The sequence below is a fragment of the Leptodactylus fuscus genome, chromosome 4, assembly GCF_031893055.1.
Source record: "Leptodactylus fuscus isolate aLepFus1 chromosome 4, aLepFus1.hap2, whole genome shotgun sequence".
Classification (NCBI taxonomy): domain Eukaryota; kingdom Metazoa; phylum Chordata; class Amphibia; order Anura; family Leptodactylidae; genus Leptodactylus; species Leptodactylus fuscus.
This window is the reverse complement of record NC_134268.1, coordinates 49,480,152-49,506,527: the sequence shown is the minus strand read 5'-3', so window position 1 is coordinate 49,506,527 and position 26,376 is coordinate 49,480,152. Positions and strand designations below refer to the sequence as shown.

The 26,376-nt window shown below is 36.1% G+C and overlaps 1 protein-coding gene across 9 annotated transcripts in view; it reads right to left on the bottom strand.

Moving 5' to 3' along the window:
* EYA1 (EYA transcriptional coactivator and phosphatase 1) overlaps positions 1-25,895 on the bottom strand; it is an 89,772-nt gene extending 63,877 nt beyond the window's left edge. For 5 of the 9 annotated variants that reach the window (XM_075270425.1, XM_075270426.1, XM_075270427.1 and 2 more), the window contains exons 1-3: positions 25,236-25,895; positions 20,300-20,357; positions 17,293-17,420 (exon numbers count right to left, since the gene is read on the bottom strand). In XM_075270425.1, coding sequence (XP_075126526.1) covers positions 17,293-17,416 — 124 coding nt within the window. In that variant the 5' untranslated portion in view covers positions 17,417-17,420; positions 20,300-20,357; positions 25,236-25,895. Of the gene's footprint in view, positions 1-10,664; positions 10,731-17,292; positions 17,421-20,299; positions 20,627-25,235 lie in introns of those variants that run through there. The other 4 variants (XM_075270421.1, XM_075270424.1, XM_075270423.1 and 1 more) reach the window with 2 other exon arrangements.
* Between the last annotated feature and the right edge of the window lie 481 nt (positions 25,896-26,376).

Sequence of the window (26,376 nt, the reverse complement as noted above, 5' to 3'; positions counted from 1 at the left end):
AAATGGAAAGCCTGTCAGCAGAACTATGGCGGAGAAAAAGAGCTGCGGAAAACCTGTTTTTTCAAAAACTTGGGCATTTTCGAAAAACACAGAATGTTAATTTAAGTTGCGAAGTCGCAAGCGTTTTTGCTTATAGATTTAATAGGGGAAGGGAAAAAAAAGATAAAAATGCAGCAAAAACTCACTCATTGAAAGGCTAAGGCCCCACAGGACGTCCTGTAGCAATAAAGCGCTGCGGGAAAAACCGCATCTGCAACACATCGCGGTTCTTCCCACAGCGCTTTCAATAGTAAGTTTGTAGAGTTTTCCTCGGCTGACTTTCTGTTACAATTATATCCATGGGAAAATCGCCGGCATGCTGCGATTTCCAAAACCGCGCCGGTTTTGGAAATCGTGGCGTGTGTGCACCGTGGTTTTTACAGCAAAATGGGCATGGGATTCGCTTGAATCCCATCCACTTTGTCTGTACTGTAAAATGCCACAATTTTCCCCACGGCTTTTACATTCAGGGGGGCCATGGCCTAACACACTGAGAAAATTAAATTTTTACTGCACTTTTTTAAATGTTATTCGCTATTTGGTGCCTTGGCCTTAAAGAGGTTTTCCAGGGTTATAATATTGAGGACCAATCCATAGGATAGACCATCCATATTAGATTGGTAAAGTCAGATACCTGGGACCCCTGCCAATCAGGTGGCAAGGAAGACACAGCGCATACACCACACTATATACTGTGCAGCTTCAGTTGACCCCCACCGGACTCCCACCAATCTGATATTAAGGACCTAAGGGCATGTGATCAAGATCGTAGTCCTGGAAATACCTTTTAAAGGATGTTGCTTATTCTTCTCTGGCATTCCTACTGGAATGAATATTCTTTAAAGGGTTATTCCCATCTCGTTATGGCTGCCAAGATTGGAATAACTGCTCCCCATCCCAAAGCTTATGGCAGGAACTAGGTGAGTAGTGCTGATATACAAAGTGTCTGGAGAGGAATATGAGCTACAGATACAGGGTAGCATCATAGTTATGTAAGTAGCATAGGTAGACTGTTTCACATTCTCCTCTATGGATGTTACAAGAACAGATGAAAGCAGCACTTCTGGTCCTGTAAGTCCTGCCCTAGGGATAAGGATTTGGGAACCGCTATTCCTATTTTGACTCCAATTAGGTGGGCAGCCGGCATCCTTACTCACGTGGATGAAGACTGCATCAATATCTGGCTATGAACTGGAATTTTCAGATGGATTTTGAACAACATAGTTGTGAAAACATGGCAATACATGGGAAATTGTGCATGTCAAACAACAGCTACGTATCCATCAGTAGGAGCCCAGGGCATAATGCAGGGTAGACATTGATCTTCCACTTGCCATTGATTTATTATTTTAGCTTATGACATTTTGTCCAACAATCTTCACAGACCAACCAAGAACGATAAGTCCTTCCTTTCTAGTGTGCATGTAAACCCACATGGCAGCAGTCAAAGCCTTAGTTTTTAGGATCAAAGTTTGACTTTAACTTTACCAGACTCCTTCAAAAGCTGTCAAATCCACATCTCCCACATACTCATCAACGTTATGCTCAGACAAATATCCATGTTTGTCCAATGAGAGGGGTTAAACCAATGGCAGACATTTCTAATGGCAGCTTATCATCCTTGAAAAGATAGGGATTGGGAAAGTATCATTCAAGAAGCCCGATCCTTCTTTTCTCAGTTGGGGCACCCCAATTCACAATAGTTGGCTGGCTTCATATAGACAACTTCAATCTAATGAGTATGAGTGCCATTAAAATTGTGATTCTAACAAAATGTGTTGATCATTCTCTGTGCCCCTTCTTTGAATGTTGATATAGTCTTCAAGAACCACTTTAAGAATATTAGAAATCAATATAGAAGGCTTATTCTACAGCAAATAAGAAAAACCTCCAAGGATCTTAGGTTACACAACAGGATATCAAAAATATTCTGCCAGTTTGTTGAATATAACTCATATTAAGGAATAATTCCACCTAGAATTTCCCTTTAAAACATACAATCTCCACCTAAGGGGAAGTGTGACTGGAGATATTACATCTTTGTTGGAACATCCAGGCAATTTTGATGAGATATGTTGACAATTTAATGTCTATGGTGGGACTGCCAAAGTTATCTTGGACTGCCAACGGATATTTCATGTTTATAGCAACCATTACTATCTGGAGACGAAAAAGTAATTTTCTAGGTGGCATTTTTACTTGTTTATTATGTGCAATAAACTATACTCAGTCAGTACAATATCTAGACCTTTCTCCGAGACTTGGTTAGACCTTTATGGTGAGTACACAATTGCAGCCAATTCGTATTAATATAAATCCTGACTACATGCATGTTAGGTCATATGGACATCATAAAGAGGTCCCCCACTTAGGACCCCCATTTATGAGCTTTCTAAAAGTTTGTATTCTTTGAATGGCCGCCATGTGATACCACATTTTCCCTAATAACTGCCTGGCAGACCACGACTTCCCCTGTGCAAAATTAGCAGTTTGCTGGTCAGTAGGGGAAGAGTAACCAACGTACTATAGGTCTCAATTTAAAAGGTTTGTCTATGAGTAAATAATCCCTTTAACAGAACCTTCTGAACCTTCAGTATTAAAAACACAAGTTGTATTATAACAATATACAATAAATAATACAATTAATAGACAATAAAATCCATATCTGAATTTTTTTGAATTAGTTTTGTTTCATATAGCTATATGTATGTATCTACAGCTAATACAAGCCGGTATACAGTGCCAGTGCTAGGTGATGGCTAAAGGAATAGAAACTTGCTCCGTGTAATGTTTCTGCTGCATTAATAATATTGTTGTGGGACTCATTGTTACGGCTCTTACAAGGAATCTGTCCTTCTTGTTGCGCTCATAATGGGGTTAATTATCCTTGCAGCGACAGCTATAAGACTTAATAGAGGTCTATGTAAAAACAATACAAACAGAAAAGTTCTGCAATGAATTATTTATGGTAAATCAGGATACAAAAAGTCAAGTAGCAGCAACTCCATAGACAGACATATCATGATAACAAGTCGCTTTGACTTAGGGACCATGCACACAATCAGGATTTTCATGCGGAAAATCTGCACCAAAATCAAAATGTATTCATCAACTAGTGGGGATTTTCATACAAGTCCATGTGGATCTCGGTATGTAATATTATGTGTATTTTTTATGCAGATTTTAAAGCCATTGTATTAAAATTTGTGGCAGAATAAAAGAGACACATTGACATGCTGCAGATAGTAAAATCCACATCATAAGTCAATTTTTGCATGGAAAAAAAATCTACATCATGTGTTTGAGAAATAGAATTTTTCCTTGACTAAGGTGCAGAGTTTGCATATTGAATTCCTCACAGAAAAACTGCACACAATCCTGATAGTGTGAACGTACCCTTAAAGTAGGTTTTCTCACCATTTTAAAAAAAAAACTTAGACAACCATCTGCTTCACTAGTAAAAATTACATTTCCCGGGTGCACCTTGCTCTATGCACTTCCTATGTCCTGCACTGGTCATTGCACCTAATAGAAATTGTTCATACACTGCTCATGATCCATCTGTTACCCTTCGTTCACATCTGTGTTTGGTAATCTGTTTAGGGAGTCCGTATGGAATAGCAAATGCACTTGCAAGTGCTGTGCAAGGGAAGCACACGGACCCCATAGACTATAATGGGGTCCGTGTGCTTGTTGCACGCTGCCCGCATGAATCATGCGGACAGGAAAGTAGATTGTGAACTACTTTCCTGTCCACATGTTCTGTGTGGAGATCTGGTGGCAAGCACACGGACCCCATTATAATCTATGGTGTTTGCGTGCTTTTACTGCACGGTGCTTGCAATTGCGTTTGGTATTTTGTTCAGGGGGTTCCCACGCGGACTCCCCCGAATGGAATACCAATGCAGATGTAAACCAACCCTTAGGACAACACATGTATGGTTATGTCATAGTAAACAGCTATAGGGAAGAAAAACAGAATCTGAGTATGCCTGTCCTGAATAAAAGTGTCCATGATTGAAAGATCCAGCATCAATTCCTTAAATAAAACTTAACTTTTATTGTGAAAAGTCCTCCGGAGCATAAATCGCTCCATATAAAATTCAATTAAAAGATATTCATGATGACAGAGCTGAAAAGACGTCTGGCTGATGCGTTTCGGGGCGTTATCCAAGCTATGATTAAGGGGCTGCGATAACGCCCCGAAACGCGTCAGCCAGACGTCTTTTCAGCTCTGCCATCATGAATATCTGTAATTGAATTTTATATGGAGTGATTTATGCTCCGGAGGACTTTTCACAATAAAAGTTAAGTTTTATTTAAGGAATTGATGTTGGATCTTTCAATCATGGACACTTGTATCTACACCTCGGGCTGAGAGGCCGAATTATCCGTGCACCTTCCTTTTTTCACAAGGTATTTGGAGGTATCTTATATCCGTATGTCTGTGGGTTTTTGCATTGGAAGATCTGTGAGTGAGCTGACATACTTATTACATATCAAGTCATGTCCTGAATAAAGGCAGATTATAGGATATATCCAGTGGAAGGAAAATGGGGATTTCATTGGGCTTTTTCTAGTGACATGAAGTTCAATGAATGACAATTATATATTGTAAATAATTTTAGAATAAAGTATGATTGTAGTATGACTACCCCTTTAATTTCTTATAGGGGTTTTCTGAGATCAGATAAAACCTAGTCAATGGAGGAGATAATGGCATTAAATAACAAAAGACCCATTATGTACCTGGTGAATCCCACCACTTAGATGCAGTAATGATGTGTCTATCTACATTTATGACCCCTGCAGCCAGTCACTGGCTTGGCAATCTCAAACCATACATTGTTGGGGTCAGTGGTTGGCTGAAGGGGTCATGTGTAAGCAAAGGGAGCCCTGGATTGGGGTGAGAGAGCAGTGGAAGACATACCAGGTTATTTTATAACCCTCATCGCCAGCTATATTTTGTCCTATTTTAGACAACTCCTTCAAGACTAGGGGAAATGTTCAGTTCATCAAAATGGTTTACCGATTCCATTCATGTGAGTTTTTTCCCTTATTATGACCTTCAGAAATTACGATCTGGACCCTTTTTTTAAAAAAAAAAATCAAAGCAGAAAGCATTCGATCAGTCAATACATTCATTCTTTTCAATGTCAGCATGTATTCAGGGGACATACTATGGATAGGGCCACTGTACCACATAGAAAGACACTAATGCCCATGGTAGGTTGGGTCTAAGAAGCTTCAAGTTACATATTTTCATGTAATTTTCTATTTTCAAAAAATATATGGGAAAAGGGGCCCTATAGGGGCTGAACTGTGGACGCAATGTTTACAGGCAGTTTCAGGCATCCAATTTCCAATACAAAACTATTCGGCAGAATTTAGCAAAATTTCAGCAAAATTTAGGCAAAAAAACCCTGAGTCACTTCATGTACATGTATTCACCTTAAAGCTTCTACATCATATAAAGCAAACTAGAATCTGTATAAAAATACACAAATGGTCTTCTAGTAATTTCCTCTAGTAACTCAATAGCTGGGCTTCTATAATGTTCTGCAATTTTATTTAGCTCCATAGTAAATAAGTAAATCGTTCCTGTAAATGCTTTAAAAAAATCCAAGCAGCAAAGGTGATTTTTCCTGAAGAGATATCCGTCTTCCCAGCGTGACACTAATATCTACAGTACAGGGCCGGTCATTAGTTTGCTGCCAGTGAGACGTATACTATCTCTATGATCTAAAGTGATTTACTTTTTTAACCAAAGATGTATTTAAGCAAAGTAAAACAGCGTCATTTCCAGCTCCATTGCCTGTATAAACATAGGGCTTACAAGTTTAGTAAACTTAGATAAATCAATGAGATGAGGCTCGCGCACAAAAAATAATATTTTAGTTGTAAGGATGAACCAGTAAAAGACGGAACACACAATGCAACATTCATATTCTACACTACACATACATACTGTACATATGTAGTACTACGCCTTTAAGGAGTGGATACATTTTACATTTGTTTCTCTCTATATATTTCGACAACAACAACTTTTTTTTGTAGATTTGTTTCATACAGAAATTGTAATTTTCTCTGCATTGTTTGGGACGTATAAATGACAGTGAAATTTATAAAATGTGTTTTGTAGCACAAATATCTATCTATTATCTATCTATCTATTTATCTATCTATCTATCTATCTATCTATCTATCTATCCTCTATCTATCTATCTATCTATCCATCTACCTATACACACACATATATATAATAAATATGCTGTATATATATATATATATATATATATATATTATATATTATTTATATATTATATATATTAAAATTGCTCTTTTTTGTTCATCTATTTCTGCTATTTCCATTTCACACTCACTGACCAGTTACATTTATTCTTCATGTTGTTATGCTTGTGTAGGCTTTTTGCTTTCATATACTGGATGAGCAATAAAATATACTTTGTAGTACCATTTTTTAAGGATTTTTTTTACATTTTTACTTTAACCCTATATCATATTGGCATACCCCTAGAACCTTAGTCATGATATTCTGTGTCGGTATGCGCTGACACCGACAGCTGTTAGGTGCACACTTAGAGTACGGTGCGGATTACACACTCCGATTTCCATGTGGAAAATCCGTATTGCAATACAGTAGCATTAAAGTCAATGAATCTGCCCCAAAATCAGCGCCGAATGAACCTATCCTAGGGGTGCCCTAAGTGTAGGCTTTCTGCACAACCGGCACGTTGTTACATGCGCAAAAAAATACCAAAAAATGTAAAAGTGATAAATTAGTCACAGCATAAAAATATACAGAACACCATGAAATGAAGTGCATTGGTCAAGATGTATATAGCCCATTCACCTGGAAACACTACATAATAAGATGGAAGACGGTGATCTATATACATGCATAATACAGTATATACCTAATGTATTGCCTCTGATTGTAAGCCAGGGTCTCAAAGTACAATGTACCGCTAGAAAAGAGCAACGTATGCCACATATAAGTACACTCAGGAAATAATCAAATCAAAAAAGCTTTATTGGCACGTCCGAATAGATATTTGGCATTGCCAAAGCTAGTAAAGTGGTGGTGGAGGTTGTTGGACTCGGGTGGGTGAGTGGTGGGTGGTTTGGGGTAAGATAACATCAATGCACATTTTGCTATCCTGCAGCTTTGTCATATGTCTTAAGTGGTTAATATTATCTTCTTGAGTATTGTGTACTTATATACTGTGACTAATGTTTGAGATATATATATATATATATATATATATATATATATATATATATATAGTAACAGTAAAAATCTGCAACAAAAAAAGTTGCATTAGATATGAATGGGAGTAAGAGTCAGACATTTTTTGAGGAGAATTTAGGCCAGGTTCACACGGGGTTTTTTGGTCAAGATTTTGAAGCGGAATCCACCTCAAAATCCTGCTCAAAAACCGCCTTACATTGAATTTAATGGGTTCCTTTTTCTGCGAGCGGATTGTTGCCACTAGCGGAAAAAAGAAGCGACATGTCCTTTCTTCCATGGCTGATTCAGCCGCGGACGTCAATGGCGTGACACCTCCCTCCCAACTAGGCCCATTCATTTGGGCCTAATCCGGAGCAGAATGCCGCAACTGGATGCCGATGCACTCTATGCACTGGCATCCAGTTGTGGCTAGTTGTTTTTTGGACCAGATTCTGAATTGGCCAGTCGGTGTACATTGAGGGAATTTGGCGCTCTGTAACACTATAAAAATATATAAGAAAATTAAAAAAGGTACTGAAGGACGTTCCTTTACTTTTACTTTTCGCACCTCAATGACTACTCCATAGGCTAAGCTGGGGCTATCATTTTATATTAAGATAAAAATACGTCTTGAAATAGGAATTTTAAATGGGATAGAATTGAAAATAATGTTTGAAGGAAAACCTGTAAAGCTCTTTGAATAGCCTGAATGATAGAGGTACAGCAGAATGGTTTGATGGCATTTGGCCATTGTCCATCAGGTAGACAAGTGATCGGGTTTCAGTCTTCAGCAGTGCAAATGCTCTGATGAAAATACCAACTCGAGAGGTTATTTCTAATATTTCAAGAAGGGGAAGAGTCACTTAATAGTTTGTTATAAGTTTGGTGTAAAACGGATTTAATATTTACTGAGTTTATTGCTCGACTGTTATTAGAGGATCTATTTATCTATACTGTAACATAGGTGAGCCACTTAATCTAATACGTAATTTGTAGATCACTCACTACTCACTACTAATAAACTGTATAGAAAGATTTTACAAGTGGGAGGATTAATTTTGCAAAATAAATAAATAAAATAATAATAATAATAATAATAATAATATATTTTTATTTATATCGCACTAACTTATTCCGAAGCACTTTACAAATCTTTTACTACTTCTTGCCTTTTGTATTCTACAGACTAACAGATTGGGAAGACGGAAAAGATTGTCTTCTTCAGATCATTACTGTAATTTATATTAGACTTTGTATCTATTATTACAGCTAAAACTGAAGGTTAAAAAAGTTGAAATAATCAATATAAAATATCAATTATGTACAATGTATTCTATATACATTGCTTCGTCCATATTTATATATCATGCCATTTTATTTCTATAAACTAAGAACAATTAGATTTCCTACAAGGCACCTTTTGGATACCAATAGACATTCTCATGGACATGGGAGGATTCTCTCATAAGATCAGCACCATGACGACCTCTCAGATTGCAGAACAGCCATATCTGCAAGGCTGGAGACGCACAGGATGGACGCACTACTGAATTTCAATCTGGAAAGTAGCTGGTGCAAAAAGAACCGAAAATTGTGTTGTACAACCTGAACGCTTAGGACTGTAGGAATCAGGTACTTGTGAGATCTGTTGTCTGTCTAATGTCTACAGTGGTCCATATTAGCATCTAGAATTAAAGGTGGATGGATCTGACTAAAGATTTTTTATATCAATGGCTGCTGTAAAACTGGCCATGCACATATGACATTCTGGCTGGTTGAATGCTCATTCATCTGTCAGATATCTCACCCAATTTCCCCATACACCTGCACACTTTGCAAAGTTGCCAGCCAATTACTCAACTACCTGTGCATGATCACTGCCATAGTAAGAATAATGTTTTACCATGCTTATCTTATATCTAGTGGGCGTGATCATCTGAAAGAAGTATTCTCATTTTAGACGTGTATCATATCCACAGAGATACTGAGTGAACAAGTGAATAGAGAAACCTATGCACAACCATAACCACGTCTTCATTCCCTCTCTACCTGGAGACCACCTTACCAGGCAGACCGGGATTGAGGAATCCCTCTTCTGGATCTCGATGGGATCTGTACCCCTCAGACATTTATAGCATATCCTGTGAATATAAATTATCCTGCCTGGTTGTATCTACAGTCTGCATAAAGTTGACCCTATTAATCCCTGACCCGAGTGCTGAGCAGCGAGCTTATATTTCATCGGAGGACCACACGCTAGGGGCCAAATTGGATGAGATCTAGTAATTTAACAGTCAGCCACTGAGGCATAACTATGTCACATCTGTAATTCATAACACTGCAGACCTCCGTTTTGGGAGGGAGGGTGTTGACCCATCATGCACCGTGATCCAGGTGTAAGAAGTAACCATTACTGGAGTGGGATATTTCTTCAATCTCAGTATTCACACATGGCACCTTTCATAACAATCCAGTTTGTCACTTAATCTTAGTAGAAAAAAACTGAAAAAAGGAGACTCAGTTCAGGACTCCAGGGTTTTTTTTCTATGCTATGACCAGGTACAACTAAATCAACTCGACCTCCTAAAGTTGGACCTCTACTCAGGGCAGAACATTTGGATCACAGTGAGGCTCCATATGAAAGCAAGGGCATTTATACTTTGGCATGGATGAGTCAGGATGATATGAACATGTCGGTCGACCTTTGTTTCATGAACCTCTTACATGGCCAGATGCAAACTATATGGAGGAGGATGACCATTAATATAATCATTCATCTGCATACAGTTGGATATCATTGGCAATGCATCCTCTCTTTATATGGGATGACAAAAGTCATTTTAAGGATGGCATCAAACATGCAAACACTAGGGTTGAGGTTTCAGGATCGATTTTAAAATCCGATTTCCGATCATTTTCCAACCAATCCCAATCATGAGATTCACTCGATCGCTGATCGGAATCCGATCTTTTCCGATCCCAATCGCTCAACCCTAGCAAACACTTGATAAAAACTTCCTTGTTTGCTGATCATGGACAGGTCAATGACCATTCCTACAAATGTGTGAACAGCCTATAAGGTAGTAAACACCTACAGGATCTACTTCAAGCAGAACACTGCAAGATCTATCCTTACATCTTACAAGTTTACAAACTCTTATGGTCACAACAAATTATTACTGAAGGTACAAAGTGTAGCCCATATACTATGACAGGTTTACATGACATACGTTATGCACACACATTTCGGACGTAATATTGAAATTTGGCAACTCATACAGGCAAATATTTCAATGTTGCTTCGCATTAGGGAAATATCATACAATGCATGCTTAGAATATTATATTTGTTTCATAAAATGTACACAAACCTGCAGCGGTCTGCGTACTAGGACATAGCAACCAGTCTGCAGTGTTCAGAAGAGTCATGCTGTCCCCTGAAGGCAAAAGGCAAACAAAAGAACCCGTTGGGCATCATTTCAAGCATATCTTCCTTTAATAATACTTTTTTTTGTGTAAATAATTCATTGTTTGGACTTAGTGGGATCTGGCTGCCCTCCTGCTTTCTCTAGACGTGCACTTTAGCCTTGTTTGAGAACATTTCTCTATAAAGAATGTACGATAGGAAAAGTATAAAACAAATGAAAGTGTTGCCACTTTCATTGATGCAAATATATAGAAAAAATTCAATGCAAACAATTTACATCAACGTACAATGCTAAGACCTAAACATATTTATCTATGTAAATGACTGAGCCGCGTTCAGATACACATGAACAGAATGGTAACAATCTCAGCTCAGATTCTGTTCTTGTTTTACAATTTATCCAAAAAGATTCGAACAACCCGTCATAAGAATAAGTTACAATCTCTCAAAGAATTGTTCTAATTTTTTTTTAAATTAAATTGTATTATATAGTCATGTAAAAGTTACATCCTTTGTGAATCCATTGCCCAATCTATCACCTGTTGACCTAAATAATGCAATTTTTTTTCTATTTTAGGGCTATTTTTTTTTTTTACTTTTTGTATCCTGCAAAAAATTTCATTAGGATTGTAACCGTATGAACTGATCCATGATAGTGTCACTTTCAGTCCTATGAATGGGATCTAGTGAGAGATCAATTATGATCCATTCATTTTTAGGTAGCAAAATGCAGCTAAAAATACTGCAGAAATGCGGCAAAAAGGCGATTTTTACTGCTTTTCCCCCTATAGGGAAAATTCAGCCTTTCCCCAGTGAAAATGAACATGTTGTGCTTTTTTAAAAAATAAACATTTTTGAAGAGCATTTTTTAAAAATTAAATCTTATTCACTTTATTCTGCAGTAGCCAAAAATTCAACTAACTAAAAGTTAGTGCAAACTCAAAATTATTAAGTAAACCTGATAAAATCCAGCACTCAAGCGCTCAGTAAGGAAGTTCAAGCTGCAGCGTGGAAAAGGTTAACTGCAAAAATAAGTAATATCATAAAAATTCAACTTTGACTGAACTGCGTTTTTTTAATCTCTATTCGAAACAATGAAGAACAGTGAAATGTTGGCAAGGGCTCCCTATACTAGCAGTACTGAGATATCATCAGAAGAATTTTTCTATGAAAGTTTCACATAAAATCTCACTCTAAGAATCAGGGATTTTAGTACGGAGATAATTGTACTTCTACAGCAGATTTACATCTATTTACATCACCTCTTTAAGTGCCATAAATCATGAAAAATGAGAATCCTTCGCCATGTTTAGATCATAGGAAGAGATCACAGTGACCTTATACTTATCAGGGACTGCTTTTATGAGGCGAGACAATTTAAGAAAAAAATCATTTTATATGAAGGCCCTATTCTGTATAATGGAAGGACATGACCAGTAGTCGGCAAAATCTTGTGGACAAATTACAGATTCCATAAAATATAACCAGGATGATAAAATACATGTAAAGGCAATGGTGATGTAAGTTGTGAAAAAAATATAGTACAGGAAGTTCTATGACTAGGAACATGCCAAGACGTTGATAGGGGACACAAGAAACATAGATAAGGGTCTGGTTTAAGGAATACATATATCTATAATAGATCCAACATTCCATCTTCTTCCAATCATCTATAGGCAAGGCATAAAATACTAGTATACTAAACCAAATCACGGTTTGTCAGTGAATAATTATCAAGACCGTTGACGAGTAAGGCCATATTCAGACGACCATGGTTAAAAATGGACATAAAAATCCTATTATTCACAACCATTTTGCATTCATCAGTGTTTTCACAGATCCTTCATAAATTTCAGCTTATTGAGGAATCCACGAAAAAAATGGACAAAAATGCCAATTTTTTGTTGGTCGGTCAAAGAATCAGACGTGTGAATAACTATTGGGGCTGATTTATCACAAGGGGATTTTTTATCCACTTTTTTTACTTATTTTCTACTACTGATTTTTTTTGGAGACAGATTTATCAAACCATCTCGTGCTGGTGCGTAAATTCGACATAATTCTCTAGGCGGATTTTCTGAGCCAAGTTGGAAGTAATTTATGCTTGAGTAAAAATTTAGCAAAGTTTTTTTTATAAAAAAAAAAAAAAAGAAGATCCATGTATCATGTAAAACATGCCCACATGGCCAGATAGTTTTTAAAGACGGTGCAATAGGCACAAATCACTATCAAAATGTTGCACGGTGTTAATAGATTTGGCAAGAAATATAAAAAGTCTCAAAAACCACCGAGACACAACGCGATTCAGGTGCAAGGTAGAAAAATAAATCGTTCTGTGTTCTAAAAACGGCCATGTGATGGCTGTTACAAAAACATTTGTGTGAATAAGGCCTAAGGTACGTATTTATCCTGGGATTCAGCATGACCCCAGCTACAGTGTACAATATACAGTTATCTGCTAGTAGGAGAATCGTGAAGGCACTTGGTTTTAAGGGAATCCTTCATACTAAAAGAAAGACCAGAAATAGGAAGAAGATAGAAAGATGTAGTTTCAACGTTTGGGCTACACTGACATATCCCCTAGAATCTATACCATATTACATGTAATACATTAGTAGACAGAAGGTAGGGGGCTGGGACAACCCTATAATCTGCACCAATTACTTGGAGCCTATACATGTGACCACAATTAAAACAATTAAAAGGCAATTAAATTGTTAATGAAAGACTTTGTTCGTCTTTCATCATTATATACCCCCTACCTCTTAGATTGTAAGCTCTTGTGAGCAGGGCCCTCAGTCCCATTGTGTGAAGTGACTATTTCTTTGTAATGTATCTTTCTGTCTGTACTTGAGCCCTACAAATTGTACAGCGCTGTGGAATATGTTGGTGCTATATTAAATGTGTTATTATAATATGTAAAATCCCCGTATGTAGTGTTATGTGGCTCTTACTACTTAAGTCAATTCTGATTACTCTCTTATCTTCCATTAATAACTTTTACTTCTAGTCTGTATTCACTCAGAAGACCAGTACACTCGGCCGTCACAGATGAGTGCTCACCTGAGGTTAATCCGATTTCATGGACCCTCATAGACGTGAGTCTATTGAGGAATCTATGAACTTGACCTGTCAAATGGCATGTTCCATTATTTCACAGATTGGTCACACGGGCCATTGAAACAACAGTCGTGTGAAGTCCAGTTATAACAATGGCCAGCACATGGCTGTGGAAAACTTGTGTGAATGAATCCTAAGGTTAAGGCCCCACAGGACGTCTGCAGCAAAAAAGCGCTGTGTGAAAAACCGCGGCGAAAACGTATCGAGGTTCTTCCCACAGCACTTTAGAAAGAAAGTTTGCAGAGTTTTCCTCTGCAGAATTTCTGATACAATTATACCTATGGGGGAAACCACTGGCATTTCCGTAGGTATAATTGACATGCTGCGATTTCCAAAACCACACCGGTTTTGGAAATCGCGGCATGTCCGCACTGCAGTTCTTTCCACATAGTGGCCATGGGATTCACTAGAATCCCATTCACTTTGCCGTGACTGTAAAATGCTGCGATTTTTCCCACAGAGTTTCCGCCACGGGCAAATTGCGGCATATACATCCCTTGGGGCCCCGGCTTTAAGGTGTCCATCTTGGCCAAAACTCATCACTCCATGTGCCAATTTTTCCCCAACAGATGATGTCAAAGTAAAGAAGGAATGGGTGTGTTGAATTTGAACATTCCCAATTCTAGGTTCTCAAGTGAGATGATCTGCTGTCACGGGGGTCTGCGGGCAGCTGCTCCCCTATCCCAATTAACAACACATTCACACTCAGCTGAACTGTGAGTAGTCAGGAGCATTTGACCGACAGCTTTTGAGGTGCATGGCCACTTTTTTAGGTATATGTGTGAAATGGCCCCTTACAAGTTAGTGTATCCGAAATATCAAGCATTTTTACTTAATGTACTAGATGTTTAGTTTTGTATACAGGACCTCATTTGACAATGAACAGGACACGTAACTAGTTAATGGTTCCCTTTAAGCTTGGCATAAATATTAGTGAATTGGTTAAATATCTGGTTTTTGAATGTGATCTTTTTACTGGAATTGTCTTAAACTGCCTTAAAAATTACTGGGATCTGTGATAGTCAACAGAAAAAATTCAGATGTTCTGTGGTTTCTATCTGATTCCATTAATAGGCTCTAGATGGTAGTCTGAAGTCTGGAAATTGGATCCACACTACAAAAATCATTTATTGATGCGGGGGAGGGAAACCATGAGAGATTTGCTACCTAGGTAGTTTTCCTCTTGTTTTCAGATCAGTGGCTCAGTGGATGTCAGTAGTATGGTAAAAAGCAACAAAGAAGATGACGGTCATGAAAACAGGAAGTCATGTCATATAGATGATTGGGGCGATCGGAGTGATCTCTATAAGTAATATCTTAGTAAGTTCTTGAACTATAACTCGAGTTTCAAGTATTTTAGTTTATATGCTCCATAGAAAGTCTATAGGTTCCTCACTAGTCTATAGGACTATCACAATCCACTAGCAGTCATGACACATGTATCTATGCCCGACAGTGTACCTATGATTCATCAAATAACTGAGATGTGCTATATACATCCCACATTAGTAAACATGACCCATCAATATCAGCGACACGTAGGACTGCTTAGGAGGCATAACTAAATCTGAAAAACATATGCTCATAGCTGACCATTGGCGATAATGAGAATACAATATTTGTAAGTCAACAATATATATTTTATATATTATTCAAAAAATTCTGGATGAATGGGATAAAAAGTCAAATTTTTATATTATATAGTCCATGATCATTATCTATTTCTTCTACTTTCCTAAGGCTAGGCAGGAACAATTCACATTATTTAACAATCTGATGACTAAAACCTTAAGGCTAGGGGAATATAGGTAAAACACAACTCAAAAATGCTGCAAAAAAAAAAACAAAACCCACAGCAGCAAAAAATATAGCACTAACACTTATATTTTCCACTGATGTTTTGCTTTTTTATCTCCCCCATAATATATCCATGGGAAGAACACAGCACTTCCACAGAGAAAAATTACCTGCCGTGTTTTAGTGTTTTTAAATAAAATCTCATTCACTTTTCTGGGACGGTAAAACGCTACTTTTCCACTGTGTTCTGCAGCATGTGGCCTCAGCCTCACAGAAATATGCTCTCCCACCGGGTATGATACGACTATATACTAGATCTAAGTATAACATTACAAAGAATCTCATGAAGTTATATATTCACCCATTTGTGGCAAAAAAAAAAAAAAAAAACTGAAAAGAAGACCTCGTTACCTATAATCATGTGGGAGTGGGCAATATTTGGCAGACCAATGGCAGTTCCTGTAAACGTAATCCAGCCATACATATCGGTATTGGCCAGAGTGTAGACAGTCTGAATGATCCAACCAGCAATGTACCGGGCTGAGCTGGCAGATCAGGGGGAGAATGTAAAATAACTAAGACTGGGCTTGTGAAAAGTGACGAGAGATCGGCCACATTCAACCAATCACGCCATACACAACAGCCAAAAAAATCCATATTTTTGGAAAACTTCAGTCTACTGTCAGCCACAGATAATTCTAACCACTCGTTGCACCATTATGTCTATGTCCAGTTTTATGTTTTACAAATATAATTCTAGATATGGCCTATTTAGTCTAATAAAAGTCTTATATGGCATGTAATACCTGGACACATGCTCTTTTGCCCCTCTGGTTGTGATATATTTGATGGCTTTGAAGTATTAGTAACAATATATGCTGACGTCTACTGGCCACTTATAGGCCATCTGCTCCTTAATCTTCCACCACAATGCGTAAAATTCTCCAAAAACCAACTATCAAATCAAACAGATAATTTATGTATAGAGTATTAACTTTAGTATGGAGCTTTAGGCAGACTTATCAGGAATATTTCTAGGTTGGCAATGACAAGATGGGTACCATAAGGTCATAAATCACTATAATACATAGGTTGTAGAGTTTATATCTAGCCATTTGATTGTGTCCACCAAAAACATAATCGACACCTACGACATTCTATGTATTGATTCCATTCAGTTCCTCAGGCCTTCACGTGACAACCTATCCAAAGTTATTCTATTCAATAGATGTAGCTACAGTATGAACATCCATAAGATCCTTCACGTGACAACCTACCCAAAGTTATTCTATTCAATAGATGTAGCTACAGCATGAACATCCATAAGATCTCCTACCCCAAAGGAGGTTATACGGCCAATAACTACAGTATATGTTTTCATTAAATAGGATAACCTTTGACGTCTTATCCTTTAGTAATACCTTCTGGATCCATCTATTACATTTTCATCTAATATGCAAATATCATCCTCAAAAATATATGAAATTAAAAAAAACACATCAGGATTTCTTTGCTCTGCATATTTTATTATTTCCTTAATGTACGTTGTGTTTTTCTTATTTTTAACAAAATTCTAAAATTTTACACAGGTGAACTTTTCCTTGGGATCAACAGTAAATGCCATGGTCAGAGGCCATTCATTTCATGCCACTTACCTTCTGTGCCATTTGGTGTCATGGAATTGTTGTTTATGTGTGAGTTATCAAGGCTTGTCCCACTGGGAGAATCACTACTGCCACTAAGTCGACTATGAGGACTAGCTAGATCCTGCATTTCCATAGACCTGAAATGAAGCCAATTTCAGCCATGAATACAATGGACAGCTATCATAGCTAATCCTCCCCCCTTGCTCTACCACAGAAACAATCTATTAGTGCATTGCTGTACCATATGTTCAGGGCTCCATAGCATAAGAAACACAGCCTGTTGCCTGTGCTATAACAATAATCGGCCAGGATTCTGCTATTGTGAAGTCTGAAATTTAAAAGCAGATGGTGAAATCTAACACAACCTTATAATATAGTGGGGCAACCCATAAATTATGCCAGAATGGGCTAAATCATCTTAGTGGGATAGTAAGAAGAATTTAGAATTTTATTATTTGACTTCTGTTATTTTTTATTATTAGTTCTTATTATTTACACAATTTAGTTATAGTAGAATAATTTCAATGCTAATGTGTGATACAATGTATCTGAGGATATAGACTATGTTAGTATTGTATTTGTGTTCTGTCTCAGTGATAATAATAATAATAATAATAATAATAATAATAATAATAATAATAATAATATTATTCACTCTTAGTTTTAGCCTAGTTTTGTATACTATAGTGCTTATATTATTGCTATATCATTTTTTATATTAATCCAAGTGATCAGCTGCTGCATTAAATGTAAATATCACCAGTCTGCAACCAATGGGAATGTGAACATTCAATATGGTATTGTATTTATGGTCTGCCTCAGTGTTATATTATTATTATTATTATTATTATTATTATTATTATTATTATTATTATTATTATTATTATTTCTATGATAGTACACTTGTTCTTTTAACATTGTTTTGTATACTATGGTGTTCATATAATACTATCTCCATACATATATTACTACAAGTGATCAGCTGCTGTCCTAAAAGTAGACCTCACTAGTCTGTGACCAATGCGACTGTACACATTCAATATGGTATTGTATTATAATATTATTAGAATAAATACTTAGTTTTAGCATAGCTTTTTTTTTATACTATGGCGTTTACATAATACTATCTCCATCCTTATATTAATACAAGTGACGAGCTGTTGCCCTAAAAGTAGAGACCACCAGTCTGTGACCAATGTGGCTGTGCACATTCAATATGGCATTGTTATTATTATTATTATTATTATTATTATTATTATTATTATTATTATTATACACTCTTAGGTATAGCATAGTTTTTTTTATACTATGGCGTTTATATAATACTATTTCCATACTTATATTAATACAAGTGATCAGCTGTTGCCCTATAAGTGTAGCTCACCAGTCTGTGACCAATGTGACTGTTCATATTTAATATGGTATTGTATTATTATATTATTATAATATACGCTTAGTTATAGCATAGTTTTTTATACTATGGCATTTATATATTACTATCTCCATTCAAGTGATCAGCTGTTGCCCTATAAGTGTAGCTCAGTTCATAGTGTGACTGTTCATATTTAATATGGTATTGTATTATTATATTATTATAATATACGCTTAGTTATAACATAGTTTTTTATACGATGGCATATTACTATCTCCATACAAGTGATCAGCTGTTGCCCTATAAGTGTAGCTCCCCAGTCTGTGACCAATGTGACTGTGCGCATTCAATATGGTATTGTGTTATAATATTATAATAATACATGCTTAGTTATAGCATGGTGTTTATACTATGGAGTTTACATATTACTATCTCCATGCAAGTGATCAGCTGTTGCCCTATAAGTGTAGCTCACCAGTCTGTGACCAATGTGACTGTTCATATTTAATATGGTATTGTATTATTATATTATTATAATATACACTTAGTTATAGCATAGTTTTTTATACTATAGCATTTATATATTACTATCCCCATGCAAGTGATCAGCTGTTGCCCTATAAGTGTAGCTCCCCAGTCTGTGACCAATGTGACTGTGCACATTCAATATGGCATTGTATTAACCCTCCTGCTGCCTTCTAATATAGATAATTATCTGCATTATCAGCCATTTAGTGCAAACAGCTTACTGTCATTGAATTAGCCTTCAGCACTCACAGGCGGCCATGATTTATCATCCAATTGTGTTTTAAAGGGTCTACAAACACTTGAAGCAATTGATGCAGCCTGTCCTGTGACAGCAAATGGGGTATTCATGGTGCACGTGTTTACTCTGGCAAACTAGTTAATTGTTCCTCTGTTTCCGTTGAAACAAATGCAGCATTAAAACATTATTATGTCTGCTCAGTTGTTTGCTTTGTGAATTATATAAAGCGTGCCCAATTGAAAAGGGATAAGCCCAACATACAGTGAATCCATACAACTATTTTACTCCAGTGCTGTAGCTCAGCTGTCACTAAGGCAATAAGACTGCATCACAATACGTTCCAGCACAAAGCGTTTTGACTTTCTGTACACTCCAGCTATAACAAATGGCGAAAAAAAAAAGGAATAATAGCGCAATTTCTATACCTATAGACAAAGGATGGGGGTACGGATATTAACATCTTAGGTCATTTGCAATTTTTTACGCAATTTTTAGAAATTTTACCAAAATGTAAAGGAGCAAATAGTATAATAATATAAATAATATAAACAATATGAACATACATATATGATATATTATCGCATACACTGTCCAACTTTTTATAAGGTTATTATTACTTTCTAATGGTAGAAAATATATGCCACCCTTATATAAGATTAGCGACAAATTGTGCCAGAGATAGTCGAAATAAGTTTCCCGTAAAGGACATATAGATATTTAGGATATTATCGGATACGTAGGCCATAACAGAGTATACATAACGCCCATAGTTAGTGATAGTATCTATATTACAAGCTTATAATAGAAGGATAACCTAAGAAAATCCCATATAAAGTGCCGAACGCAAAACGGAGAAAGAAATAGAAACGGATCCTTACCTTTGATAAGGGGAAATCGCAACATCTGACCTGATAGACAAGAAGTTTTCTTTTATACCTAGAAGTCACAATACACAAGTGAGGTTATTATAATATCCAGCCCGAATTGGTGGTCACGGTCGAGCCTCACTAGACTGATACTAGACAGAAGCTACACATAGAAGAAGACACTGTGGCAGTAGAGTCATTTTGTCTTCATGTTAGAAGTCTGAAGTGTGGATTCTCCCTGCTGTTCCCCTCCTCTTTCTCCCCGTCAGGGGGAAGGCGGCCAAATGGCAGGGATAGTGATTCATCATTGGTCTATGACAGCTGCAAAATGGATTACCCCTCCCCCAATCAACATGCAAAGCAGTTTTTCTAAGGTAGCTAAGACAAGGTGCATGGATAAGGTAGCCATTAACAATAATCATGCTGAACAGAAGTAGATGAAGCATTAAACCAAGAGCAGCATCCTTGAAGTATCTCTCATCTCTTGTGATCATTGTAATCTATATCCCCTTTAACTCTTGACAGTATCCTCATTTTTTTCATCTTACAAGCCATTTACAAGCATACCGGTCAATTTCCAGGTTTGCTAAGGGGAAATGGATGAATGGGTCTGTAATTTTTTTGATGTGATTTTATTTTTCTCGCCCTAATTGGGCAAACCTGAGAACCGCACACGAGGTAAACAGGGAAAACGCAATGTAAACAAGTGTAGGGTTGTACGGTGTTTAATCAGGACTTGCCTTAGAAAACCCATACGCTATGTTTTCTTTCACCGGGGGGGATGACTCAATTTCTGTGTATTTGTATAAGTGAGGTTGCAATTTGTATGTCTATAATAGAGCAGTGAGGCTTCTATTCTCTCTATTGTGGATCTCACGCATATTGCCTTTAACCTGAATGGAGACGGGCTCAGAGATTGGATCTGGGGTAAGTTTGGTGAGAAGGTTTGGGAGATCAGTAGCTTGTTGGGGGATAGGCATTACTGCTGGCAGTGTATACAGCAAACAGGTGATAAGGACCAAGGTGAAGAAAGACTTCTGGCTTCAGAAGCACAAACAAACTTTTCATAGGCAACAGGAACGTATTGTCCATAGGCCTGCACCCATAAACTTTGATGTGAGCCTCCATTCATTCTCTACTGACGGCTCTTTGATGCTTTCAGCTCAAAAGATAGAGATGAGATATTTTAAGTGCAATATAGTCCGTCAAGGAAATTTCACTTTTTTGGCGTTTTACTAATGTGTATTATCTTCTAGATGTTTCGATTCTTACATAAGAATCAGAAAGTTTGGTTATTTGAAAATGCAGATTTATTTCAAATCCACCTAATCCTTCTTGTCAGTCATATATAATGTAATATTCCTTATTAGTAATGCACAAATTATTACTAATAATATTAGGCGTCAACAATTGATTTTTTTAACCTATATATAATAATATATGTATAATAATAAGTGTTTATGAAGCGATAAATACACTAAATCTCATGTAATCTTATTCATAGGGAAAAGGTTCTAATTAATTTTTAGTCTAATATGTGTGAAATAATTGGTGTGTCTATTGCGATAGAGAGAGATAGATAGAGATAGATAGATAGATAGATAGATAGATAGATAGATAGGAGATAGATAGATAGATAGATAGATAGATAGATAGGAGATAGATAGATAGATAGATAGATAGATAGATAGATAGATAGATGATAGATAGATAGATAGATAGATAGATAGATAGATAGATAGACTGGATAAATAGACAGTTCAGCTAGGCCTATAAATGAATTTTTCCTGTATATCCATAGAATATGATATGTGGTCGGATAGAGAGAAGATGGATACAATAAATAGATAGATAGCAATAAGATAGATAGATAAATAGATCGATCGATATAGATAGCTAGATAGATAGATATGGATAAATAGGAGATAGATAGATAGATAGATAGATAGATAGATAGATAGGATAAATAGGCAGTTCAGATAGGCCTATAAATTATTTTTTCCTGTATATCCATAGAATATGATATATGGTCGGATAGACAGAAGATGGATACAATAGATAGATAAATAGATAGCTAGATAGTTAAATATAAGATCAATAGATAGATAAATAGATAGATAGATAAACAGATGGATAAAAATGAGATAGATAGATATAGATAGATAGATAGATAGATAGATAGATAGATGATTGATAGGATACATAGATATATATGGTTGGATAGAGCAAGAGAAGATAGATACAGATAGATTGATTTAAAGATAGGTAGATAGATGAATAGATAGATAGATAGATAGATAGATAGATAGATTGATCAATAGATAGTTAGATTAAATTTGATAGATAGATAGATAGATAGATAGATAGATAGATATATAGATAGATAGATCTTATTGGATACACAGTTCAACTAGGCCTGTAAATTCTTTTTGGCTGTATATTTCTGGATGGATGGATGGATGGATAGATAGAAAGATAGATAAATAGATAGACAATAGATTGAAGGATAGATAGATGATAAATGTGCTATCTATATCAAACATGCAATTCACACAATTCACAAATACAAAAACACCCCTAACCACATGCGTATATATAAATGTATATTTTATAAAAGAAAACAAGGTATCCGGGTGTATCTAAACCATGTGTTCTGTGTTACCAGATTAAGAAGAAATGACTCCTTAATCAAAATAACTTTAAGACAACTAATCCTCACTTAGGCTGGTCAGCTGAATCCACATAGTGGCCCAGAGAAAATAAATGGACTCTTAAGAATGTGAAGGCAGACAACAATTAGACACAGATGTGAGCAAAATTAGTTACAGTTTACAAAATGCTACACTTCACATGCTCACTAAAGTCCCCCCCCCCCTTCCCCAAACCCCACCACCACCCTCGGTACGCTCTCTGTTCATGGTAAAAAATTATGATGTTGAAGAGGGGGGTAGAACTCTAGACAGGGAAATTCATCTCTGGGTAGTGCTGACATGTATTTTTTCACCACTGTATGTGTTATTCTAAAGTGATCCCACACTTATTGCTTGATAAGTGATAGACACATGGACTGTTTCCATTACACGAGAAATCTATGTGACCTAAATCTTACTACTTGAAAAATATATAATGGCTACTAAGCAATAATATCTCGTTCCTTTATACAGGGACTGTATTTTGTGCAGGGTCTGACATAGGGCATCGGTGTAGAATCCTGGGATGTAAATTTAGGGCCGGCAAATTCGAGGACTGATTAGTTAATGAGGTAGTTAAGTCGCCTGTTTTTACTAATTAAACACATAATTCTTCACAGATGGAAATTTCTCTGATTGGCCGACAGAATCATTTTTGTTAACCTCTGTAAAGCTGGGAAGAATTAAAGGGGTGTTCCACGGGCCCGGTAGGGATGGAAGGGTTAAACTTTGCCTGGTATCCCACCAATCCATTGAACAGCCACATTAAATCTGTTAATACCATGCACTTCAACCTTCCAAAAATTATTTCCAGAAGGCAGACTTGCTACGCGAGATCATCAAACAAGGCTTTAGGTTCACATTTTCTCACATTTTCCCTACCACAGAGCTCAGGATGCGGAGGAGAATTCATGACTTTTACAGTGTTTATTATACTTTGTAAAATTACGAAATCAAAAGCGTCTGACAGCAAAACTCCGGATCAGGCCAAAAAGTTAATAACGTTCTGTGAAACGTAAACTGTAAATGGGAAAGGATTTAAAAATTTCAAAGCAAAAGCAGAATCGACACAAATTATGGGTTTCGAAGCCTTGTATTTTTTGCTTACTTGAAGCATTTTTTATAAAATGACTATAATTTCGAGTATTTTTTTTTTCCCCAAAAGCAAGGAGATTTTCAAAAAGGGGAGCAGCAGCCTTATCAAAATAAATGCGGATGACGTAAAAGTAAGTGATTTTATGTCGAGTTGTATCTTTAATCTTTCCAAAGAAAACTAGTTATTTTCTGTGCTTATTTAATAATCATCTGACGAAAAAAAAAAAATTCTGCTTACATAGATTGCCAATAAGAATAGTGTTCATCCCGTTACCAGTAAATATGTTTTCATAAAATATTTTTTAAATTTAATTTAAAGCAATTTTTTTGTATTGCAAATTGAAATTTTTTTAATCTATCGCTCCATCCATTAATAATTTTTAGGCAAATAATTTAAATAAGTACTTTAATATTTGTAACTTATTTTATATTGATAATATTTTTATTAATGTTTATTATTGGAATAATATTAAACGCAATTGTTGTTAACATTGTTGTAGTGTGCCTGAAGAATATGGATCTGTATAGAATTTGGTAAAGACAAAAATATCCAATGTAGGCCTGTTTTATGTATTCTCAAGATTTCGAAATGCAAAATCAATAAAAAAAAACCAAGATGAGAAAATATTTTATTAAAATAAAAATGCAAATAAAAAATGGTAGTAATAATAATAATAATAATAATAATAATAATAATAATAAATATCTATAAAAGCTTTAGTAAAATAGAATTTTTTTAAAAAAACGTGATATTAAAAATCGACAATAATAATAAATATCTAGAAAAGCGTAAGTAAAATTTAATTAAAAAAATTTGATATTTAAAAAAAGCGAATAATAATAATAATGAATATCTAGAAAAGCTTAAGTAAAATATTATTTTTTTAAAAAAATGTAATATTTAAGAAACGACAATAGTAATGATAATAAATATCTAGAAAAGCGTAAGTAAAATATTATTTCTTTTTTTAATATGTGATATTTTCCTGCAACAATCTGCGTAGTATTTGTATTTATTTGCTTTATATTGTGCACCTGAATAAAAAAATAAAAAATATATAGTAAAATTAAATGACCAATTTGTTTAGAATTAGCTTTGCTGGCTAAGAATTGAAATTGGAAAAATCAAAAAGCTGGAGTTTAGTGGTGAAATCTATACTCACAGTAGTTTGGGAAGTCATTCGGGGCTGTCTTGAGCTTTCCTCCCACACAATTCCTATAAAAGGAGATTCCAGGATAAAATAGAGCAGAGTTTTATTTTGCACTGTCCTGGAGTGAACATCAGAGCTCAGCGTCTTTTTTTTCCGGAGAATGAAACCAGAAGAAAATAGTTAAAAATCCTGATGAAAGATCCAGACAGTGAAGCCGCGGTGCTGTGAGAGGGAGGACTAGGGAATAGAAAGCTCCACATGGAGGTTAGAGGCAGGGACTGGCTGCCTGCTTGTTGCACTGCAGCCCTGAGCCTCTGGCCATCACACTGTACACTCAAGTCAGTTCTTCCTCTGTAAATAAGATAAAATCTCAGATCCTCAGACAAAGAATCCTCTTCCCTCCTATTTGTTTAGTTTCTCAAGTAGATCTGCCCATATAGCTGGAGGGCTTTTTTTTTTCTCCTTTTGGAAGGCAAACCACACCAATTCCCTTGTTCAGATCTTAGCGGTTGTAATATAACAATTGGACAGAGTGATGGTGTGCTGGAGCTTTCTGAGTCAACCTTGGAGCTTCAGAAAATTGTATTATGTAAATGAATCCATAGCTGTGTCTCGGTATACAGCTGTGTGTAAAAAGAACGCCTAGGCGAAGTCGTCTGTCAACATGTTATGAACTTCTTCTGTGGCTTCCACTTGATATTCTAAGGTTGCATTTAGAAAGTACACCTCATCAGATGCAAGCAATATTCTGCCAAGGAGCAGGCATCTAACTGGTTGGGGCAAAAAGGAAACATATTGGATACGTGGATGGATGGATGGATAGATAGATAGAAGGATAGAAAGATATTAGATAGATAGATAGATAGAAGGATAGAAAGATAGAAAGATATTAGATAGATAGATAGATAGATAGATAGAAGGATAGGTAGATTAAAGGATAGAAAGATATTAGATAGATAGATAGATAGATAGATAGATAGATAGATAGATAGAAGGATAGGTAGTTAAAAGGATAGATAGATATTTGATAGATAGATTGATAGGTAATAGTTATGTCGACAGATCGATCTAGTCATCTGCCATTGTAATCAGTTCTTTACCTGTAATTGCAATGTATTAGCCAACCAATAAAACACCCCATTATTACCATTAC